General features: G+C 41.2%; 1 protein-coding gene across 1 annotated transcript; it reads left to right on the top strand.

Annotated features, from left to right (window-relative positions):
* The first annotated feature begins 2,638 nt into the window (after nt 1-2,638).
* Nucleotides 2,639-7,506, top strand: kcnj13 (potassium inwardly rectifying channel subfamily J member 13). Its single transcript, XM_028420275.1, has 3 exons — nt 2,639-2,750; nt 5,963-6,524; nt 6,932-7,506. Exons 2-3 carry the CDS (start codon nt 6,005-6,007, stop codon nt 7,504-7,506), a joined length of 1,095 nt encoding a protein of 364 aa, XP_028276076.1. The 5' UTR covers nt 2,639-2,750; nt 5,963-6,004.
* Nucleotides 7,507-9,675: the final 2,169 nt, after the last annotated feature.

Consider the following 9,675-nt stretch of genomic DNA (forward strand, 5'->3'; position numbering starts at 1 on the left):
TGACCGAGCTGCTCAGTGCTGTACCACCAAAGATCATTTTGTTCAGGTAGCTGTGAGAGAGAAATTCAAAATGATGCAGGTCTTACTGTGGAGCCACATATTGAACACATAAGACTGCCCTTTACCATTTTAGGAACATTTCCTGACAGACACTTTGCCTTATTAATGATCTAACTTCATATTTTTGTGTTACAATGCTTGATTGTGTAAGTAAAAGTCTGGTTAAACGTGTCCAGTTATTACACAGGGTAGGGCTGGGACTCAGCAACAAACTGATATAACAGGCCCAGCTTAGAAGCAAAGGAGGAAACTGGTTCAAGCTGAACCATGGCAGCATGACAACATGGTCACAACACAATACAGTCACCTGGCTGTCATCTAGAAATGGAACCTCTGAGCATTATATTGTGATTTTGGAGGGCCCATGATGCTTTCCACAGCACACCTGATGAGTGGGAGACAGATTCGAGCTGGATCAACCTTGGCTAGGTCCCCTGAACGAGGTTATCTGTTGTGAGACCTAAAACAACTGCAGGATATAATGATGGATCCAAGTGTGTGGATCAGATGATGTGCGTACGCAAAACATATCATAGCTCAGCCTATCTCAGTGAAGGAGGAAATACTAATATGATTATGAAGGTTTGCAGTTTGTTCCCACAGTGACCAATGGTAAGCAGTGGGGTTTTTCTAGACAAAAGAAGGCCCACATGGGGAGGTGTTTGTGGTGATCTGTAGGTTTCCTCCCTGAAAAACTTACAGCGTACAGTTAGAAATCTTTGTACAAACTTTATCTGAACAAACATGACAATATGGTTCAATAAAATCCTTCAATGATCATTTGCAAATGTTTGGAATGAATAAAGTTATATATATTATTATTATTACTGAAATGAGCTGATCAACTGGGAAAGCAATTCCATGGAATGAACTGACTGACTAAATGCTGGTTTGGTCATACCTCAGTGATGCAGCGTTGTCCTCACCACAAGTTAAAAAAAATGAAAAAAGGTCACACTGCTATAACTATATTCACTGAGGTTTATGCTTATTTTGGTGTCCAACTGCCAAAAAATAGACATTTCATAGTGTAAAATGACCAGGGAGTCTCATGTTCTCACATGTGCAGAAAGCTCACTCAAGCCATTAATCTGCCCCCTTGGGGAAAAACTACACAAGCGAGAGAGGGTGTTAGGCAGAGGGTGGAACAGGCTAAAAGTGAAAGGTGACATATTTCCCAGCAGTAGGTGAAGGATCTATCGCTCACTCTTCAGACTAATGAGAGAGAATGAAGGCAAAAGTGGTCACAATGTTGCACATTCACACAGATGTCCCACACTGCAAAGATCTGGCAACGGTTTTAGGTCATCATTACTAATTATTTGTATGAGCATGACCCAAGATTAAAGCAGTAAAATTTGTTCTGTTATGTTTTAATAAGAAAACTGAAGTCACATTTTCAGGAATGGAACTTTATCCACGGTTAAAACTTCACATGCTGCTGCACACACAAACAAATGTTCTTTTCACACCCCTGTGTCGATCTCTGCTATAAATGCTTTGGTCATTAAGATAAGATAAAATATCTTATCCTATCTATCCTATAAAAATATGTCAATTAATAATTGAATTTCAAACACACTGTTCCCAAAATAAATGCTTATATTTTGTTTTAATCACAATGTCATGTTGTAATTAAATTCAGCATTAGCTCATGTGTTTTTTATTTATTTATTTTTTGCGTCATTCTTATTAAACTGTTTTTATTGTTAATGGTAATTAGTCATGACTGAATATGTGTTTTTCACATGTGGTATTGGGGTTATCATGGAGGGTGGGGGTCATGCTGCTATTTAGAATAGGTGTAACAGTCGGGTCTGATCTACTGAGAAGGAAATCAAGGGCTGTGAGGGTTTTTTATTGAAGTTAAATGAATATTAAAATCAAAATGTTCTTAGACACAGATGTTAAAGAGTCCAGGCCAGCATCCACCTCAGAACCAGTCTTCCTCACCAGCTTGTCCAGCTGGTCCCTTGTTTTTAATGTCACCTTCCCAGCAGAAAGTAACAATAAAGTCAAGCATTCATGAATAATGTGTTGTTGTTTTTGATCTTTAAAAGACATTGTGTTTATTATATAACTTACTTTACTATATTTATGTTTTCTTGCCAATAAAATGAACGCACCTTTCTCTAAGCGTTCCATATATGTACGCTAACATCCCCAATGCTGGTGTAAGTCTTTTGTCTTGCTAAACTAAAAACTCTTATATTTCTCCATTTACGTATATGATGTTGTAGGTAACATCGGAGACAAAATGGGGACAAATGTGTGGATGTAAGGACATTTATGTATGCTCCACCTTATCAGCAGATTGTCACAGCCACAGCTGCAGGACACCAACCAGCAACAAGCAGCTCTTTGAATGAACTGTGACAAGGTGTTGTTCTTTTCCCCCTCCCTCAGTCGTCTCTCTTCCGGGAACACTAATAGGCTCCATGCAGAGTAACGTGACCAATTGAATCATCCTCGCTCCGGAGCTGGAGGCTGCACATCGGAGAAGCTGAAAGTGCGCTCAGTCTGCTTACCAAACCAAGAAAACTTCTCCGTGGTGACTTTGTGTACGGGACTCCTCTGGGATTTTAAACCGTGTCCTTAATGAGCTAGTGGCACTCTGTCACAGTTATTTCTGAAACCAGCTTTAAAGTGTAAAGGTCAGAGGGCCCTGTTAACCCTGACTGCAGCTGTAGGTGAGTACAAACTCCAGCGTGTGATGCTGGGCAGAGCTGAGGCTGATATTAGAACAATGAGTTAGTGACCTGCTGTGATCTGATCAGGGATCCTTTATAATGTGACTTGTTGACACTGACAGGATTCATCAGATTGCATATGGTGAACTTCATGGGCTTGAAAACAGGGCCTGCAGGACCATCTTAAATCTGCTTCTTTTATCACAACAGTGTCAGATGATTAGATGGTTGTTTTTCGTATTCTTGTCATGTTTACTGTGTGATGGAAAGAAGTGCACAGCTGCAGACTGAATGTTACATAAACCCCTCAGCACCCCTCTGAGCTGGCAGTAGACATATTTCCACAGCAGTCATCTTTTACCTTAGCAGGGACAGCTGAGAGATGGAAAAATGGCCAATGAGGCAGTGTCATGTGAAACTGTCATTACTGAGAGACAATTACAACAAAGTCTAAATATTCCAGCAGCCTCAGGGACTTCATGCTCCTCAGAGATGTTAAACAGAGTGTTGCTTGTTTGCATCCACATACATTAGAACAACAGGGCGCTCTTTGATACTGCCACAGTATATGTGTCTGTAGCTCATGCTGCCTGTTGATGATGTTATATATGTGATATATATTAAAGCCCGAGGAAATGCTCACACATGTGAGAGGAACATTAACCTCAGGCAGCCCACAGGCAAATGTTACTATACAATACAGTGCTTTTCTGATCAAAGTCATTGGGAACTGAACAACAAGTCTTCTTTAAACTCACAGGGAAAGCAGCAGAAACACACACACTGCAGAGTGGTGGGTTTATTGCTTTAAAATCAGCATATGTGGTGTTACATCACATTTTCCAGGGTGTATGCACAATTCTAAATCATTTTGAAGTGTTAGTGAAACAGTGACTGACAACATTCATTCATTCATTCTTAACAGAGGGGTTAAACAGTAAAAACAAACATGTGAATTAATGTTTAACTATGAGTGTAAAAGGTCTCTTCATGCTGGACTACCTACTTACTAATGACATTATCACAGTTACATTACATGTAGACTGCAACTTACTGTGCTGTCTTATACAGTATCATCGTATCTATTCATCCTTCAAGAGCTTGTTCCTATGGTGAAGTACAGCATCATTTTTCTTTTCTTTTTATTTTTGACTCAAGAACCACAAAAGTGGCAGATGATGAAATACAAACACCTTTCAAAAAGAAAGAAAGAAAGAAGGAATGACATGCTAATTAGCATGTGAGAATATTATTACAGAACGAACAAATATTCTCCACACTGAGACACAGTCTATGAGATTAGATTTACCTGGGGACATTTGCTGATTTAAAAAAATACACCATGTCTATGTTTTGTGTGGCACATTTGCATAGGATAAGTGACAGCTGTCTACTCAATCCAGTTATAGAATAGACTGCTCAGTTAGGACTGCAGAGCCTGTTAAAAGACAGCAGATTCTCCTGACTGCATCCTGTCATACATACTAAGATCTCACTCTCCCGATTGATTGGTTAATGTTTTTCTTCTTCTCCTGCCTGTATTTACAAATATCCTGTGTAGTGACATGAGCCTCCTTAAGTTATTGAGAATCTAAAAAATCCTTGTAAAATAAGAAAATGGACCCAAATCACAAACATTCACGTAGAACTGATAATGTAATCTGTATTCAGACATTTCTTTTAGCAATGTATGACACACCAGAGGACAAAAGTGTTTCTACTTGCACTCCAAAAACAACAGTTGCGCTGTTGTTGTTTTGTTGCATAGTAGCAAAGTCAGATTGTGCTGGTGTTCAACACTATACTGCAGGATTTATGTCACAGCTTAGCCACGCCTGACTTTCTGCATCAACACACAACTTTCTCCAACAAGTCCAAAATTAAAACCAGGATGCAGAGAGGCAAAAACATGTTCATAAATCTGGAGAGAACAACTTTACTTTACTGGAACTAACACATGAAGCCATCTTATAGATGGCACAGTAAATGTTGACATAACTCTTTATGTCTTGTGTGTCATGTCTTTGTTTGGTTGTAGGGGCCACATGACAAGGGCCACACTGCAATCTGACATTGACCACATTAAAACCAGCAAAGCAAAGAAAACAGCAGCAATACAACATCCATCCCTTTAGTCATTCATGCATTCATCATCTATCTATCTTAAAATTTAACCAAGCTAAGTTATCCAGTCTGATGAAGCCTCAGGCCGCAGGTGGCTCTCACGTGACAGCCTCTGGCTGCTGTTCCCCACAGACAATATTCCACCCATATCAACCACACATTCACCCTACACACTTATTACCTATATAGTGCTCCAGCCTGTTTAAACATGTTGTGACGTTGAACACTCTAAAGACGTATCTTTTAGTCAACACACACTGTTTTCATCTTCATATATATTTCATTCAGTAGTTTTGTGTGTAGAAAGTTCACATGGAACATTTGTAACAAGTGGTAGATGTAATTGGAGAGAATTGAAGGAGATGAGTGGAGGACCGTGCAGTGCAGTAAGTTTAAAACTCCCCACAGATGAAAGACACATTCCTACTCTGCATGTCGCTGTGTTCCTCAGACAGATTCCCAGCTGGGACCTGCTCTAATCTCCTGGCAACAATATTGACATAGAAATAGAAACTCTGGAGAGAACAAGACTCTAGCTGTCTGCGTGTCAGGACTGCATGCACATACATCTGGTTCAGAGTTCCTCTGCACACATATGGGCTGCTTGAATTAGACATGACTTTGATTAAACACTTTTGTCAATTACTGTTAGACGTAGAGGAAGGATCTCTCTGCACCCAGGACTGCATTACATTTGTGCATAGCTCAAAGGAAGCACTAGCCTAAACCCATTCAACAGAAAGCTAGCTTTGTTTCAGCATGCTGCACTCACATGCTTTTGTTTACATTTTATATGTATTTTGTTTGTAGTTTGAGCTACACAATAGTTGAATTTCCTCTCATATTCATATAATACGAAATGTTAGAGGGACCTATTTTTATACTGTCTGCTTCTCTCCTTGTATTTGACTATTTTGTTGATGTATATTAATATACAGACAGTAGCGTGTACTCAGGCTCTGTCTGTGAGTTGTCCCCCAAAACAGAATTTTGATTCTCAGCACTTAATTGGACTTGGATTTTTATGGATGTTTTGATAAGTAATTTGTGCCCGTAATCCCAGAGTTTCTTTTATCCTCTCATTTCAGGATCATCCTCACCTTCACTCACACTGCTTGTGTCTGCCTGCAATGATGACAACTAAGTCTAACAGCAGTGTTCTGGGTGGTAAGGCTTCCTCTTCTCCCCTTCTGTCTTCTCCACCTCGCCAACGCCTGGTCACCAAAGATGGACACTGTGCACTTCGTCCCCCTCTGTGCCCCTCGGGCTCCTGGCGGGGGCTCTCAGGCAGAGCCTGGCTGCTGGCCCTGCAGGACATGTGGGGATTGCTTGTGGGTCTGCGCTGGAGATGGGTCCTTCTGGCCTTCTGTGCCTCCTTCCTTGCCCACTGGTTGTTGTTTGCCTGTCTGTGGTACTTGCTGGCCCATCTCAATGGAGACCTAGCTGTGCAGGATCATGATGACCCTCCACAGGGGCATGTGGTCTGTGTGAAGCACATTACTAGCTTCACTGCTGCCTTTTCCTTTTCTCTGGAGACACAGCTGACCATCGGCTATGGCACCATGTTCCCTAGTGGAGACTGCCCCAGTGCCATAGCGCTGCTGGCCGTACAGATGCTGCTGGGACTCATGCTGGAAGCATTCATCACAGGTACGTCTCTACTCAGGAGTTCTGAGGACAGCCTCAGTGTTTATAAGAATGAAATGTGGCTTTGTTTGTTTGTTTTGGACATTTAAAAAAGTAGGGACTGTTCTTTTCACTTACCTACCACAGAATCACTGGTTTGTCTCAGAGCAGCTGTGCAACTGACTGTGACATCAAAACTACTTGGTTAGGTTTAGACATTTCTACTTTAGCTGCTTGAATCACAGATGTGACTAGTGAATGACAAGTAAGGTTAGTTTCCAAAGAGAGCCCTAAAGATACAAAGAGCAGTGGCGTTATGAATAACAGTGTAGTACAGCTGTTCAGGTATTAATTCCATTTCTTGTTTTCCTGACAGAACAGGATCAAAACATCCCATCATTGTACTGATCCTGAAATCTCCTTGTCTCCAGGTGCTTTTGTAGCCAAGATTGCACGGCCCCAGAAGCGAGCAGGAGCCATCCAGTTCAGTCCCCAGGCAGTAGTCGGCCATCACCAGGGCCAGACGTGCCTCATGCTCCGAGCCACCAATCTGCTCCAGCGACCTCTAGTGGATGTAAAGTTGAATGCTGTGCTCTACGAGGAGCATGAAGGTCAGGTGTTGCACCAGACCTCTCTGGACTTCCACTTGGACCATTTGGGTCAGCAACCATGCCCCTTCTTCATTTTTCCTCTCACCTTTTACCATCTCTTGGACCGCCGGAGCCCCCTCTACCCTGCTCTGTGCGAGGGCACTTCCAACCACTTTGAGCTGGTTGTCTTTTTGTCAGCCTTACAGGAGGGGACTGGTGACGCCTGCCAGAAGAGGACCTCCTACCTGCGCCAAGAAATCCAGTTTGACCGCCGCTTTCTCCCTGCCTTGGGACTGGATGCTCGGGGAAGGTACATGGTGAGCACCCAGCACTTTGACACGGTCCATTCAAAAGAATCTTTGAACAAGGACTGTGTGGTGCAGATCAATGGTGATGGCACTGACAGGATGGAGTAAAGATGCTGAAGGGGAGGTTTCATAGGGACAGAGGGATGTCTGTGATGATACCAGTGCAGGTAGATATTTTTTGACAGGAAGTATTTGATTTCATTTTTAAAATAAATGTATATTAGACATAGATGCTGCTGTGGGCCCCCTCAGCTGCCCTCTAGTCCTCAGTGCAACACTAAGGGAACCAATCACTACTGCTATTTGTGTTGGTTGGAATGCCTGACCAGCAGGGAGCACTGCTTCTGGGAAGTGCATATGAGCAACTACAGTTTATTTCAAGTTTAGTTATATTTCTGTTGTTCTGGCTATTGGTTCTATCACAACAAAATGCTAACCCAACACCTTCGTCCCCACAACACTGGGCCTGCTGGAAATTCAGCAGGTCCAGTGTGTGTTTGATAAAAATGAGTGGAAATGAGTTGAAATTCTGAGTCAGAGGTAAATCATAATTCTGAGAATAAAACACAGGTCTGACTCCCAAATTTCAGAGAAATTTAAGATTGTTTAAATGAAAGTTTTTTATGTGAGCTGGTATAATCATTAGACATTATTAAAATTAAGTGGTGGCACAATGACTTTAAAGTTCAGCTCCAGTGTTCAGTCCTTCAGGACATTATCCTCAGTGAGAGTTTTACCTATCATGAGATGTCCACAGAAATGTGGTTAAGTGTCAGTGAGCAGGTTGCTGATTGCATGCTGTGTGCAGGTGTCTGTGAAGTTTCTGAACACAAAGCTGCTGCTTTGAAATGGATAACATGACATTTCCACTCAGGAGGCCCCTGTACAGGGACACATCACTTATTGTGCAACGTGCAGACATTTCTAGAAGGTTGCATTCCATGAAAAGGCCTACTACAACAATTATGGTTACCTAGCTTTAAGAAATGTAAGTATTGCGATAGTTATAGATGATTACGATGCTACGAATCACATAAACAATGCTCACCCAATAAACACAGATATGTTGCATCCTCACCCCTGTGTAGTGTTAATGTCACTTAATTAATTTGAAATGCATTCTGCCATCACAGGTTTAAACCTTAATACCTGAATTTTCCAGACTTCATAGATTACCATAGATTGTGTCTTGTGTACCTGCAGTCACAGATGTGTAGATCATCTCAGAAGCAGCATTACATCACAGCAGATTGTGGTCAGCATGGTGGTTCTGGGTTTAAACGTGGCTGTATGGGGCCTTTCTGTGTGGAGTATTTCTCTGAGTGCTCTGGCTTCCCGCTGAATGACGGCTGATTAATACCCTGTGAGTGACTGTCTACAGACCCAGACTCCACTTAAGACAATATAAAGCCTTTATACAATGGCTTGATTCAAATGTTCAGCATGTGGATTCATATTGAACTAGCCCTGACATCTGCTGTATAAACATTTGTACCTGGACTCAGCCAATACTCACATGTGACTGTTTACTGTGGTCACCATCCTTGTTTAGCATGGTAGCAATGACATGACTAAAGTTGTTTTGCGGATGTCTAACCATTCACAGAAGCCTGTGACAGCCCTACACATTTGTTAAGGCAGGTATACTAAGAGAGGAGGAAAGAGGAGCACATGTTATGGATCTGATGTTATCTCCACAAAATGGCATTCATGTTGCTGATTATTCATTTTAGCAACTAGACAAAAGGACTATAAACAGGCAATCATAAAACCATCAGATGTCTGTAATCAGTATTCAGCTGCTAAAGTTTTTCTTCAGCAGTGGTTTGGAATAAAGATGTCTTACAGTAAGCTATCTAACTTTGGACTGACTTACACGGCTCTGTAGTGGCTGATAGAATGATACTGACTGCTGATTGATTTGTAGATTAATGCCTTTGTTTTGAAAAATCAAACTATTATGAAAAGTGGAAATTGATGTATCATGTTCAAATCATCTAGTAATAAGCATCTAGATTTATCAAAGAAAGCAAAGAGATTAGCTGGATAGCAATTATGTATTTGTATTTGCCGTATTTTCCCGTTAAAGGCTGTTGACATGATGGAAATTACTGTGGTATCTATATGGTTTCAAACAAATCATGTAGCAACTTCAGACATATGTGAGAAAATGTTCTACAATATGTAATTCTGGAGGATGAGATGTCAACATATCTCACATGATTCAGTGCCTTTGTACAGTGTACATTACTTGAAATAAATATTTTCTAAACAAAG

This window comes from Parambassis ranga, chromosome 13 (assembly GCF_900634625.1).
Source record: "Parambassis ranga chromosome 13, fParRan2.1, whole genome shotgun sequence".
NCBI classification, from domain to species: Eukaryota; Metazoa; Chordata; class Actinopteri; family Ambassidae; genus Parambassis; species Parambassis ranga.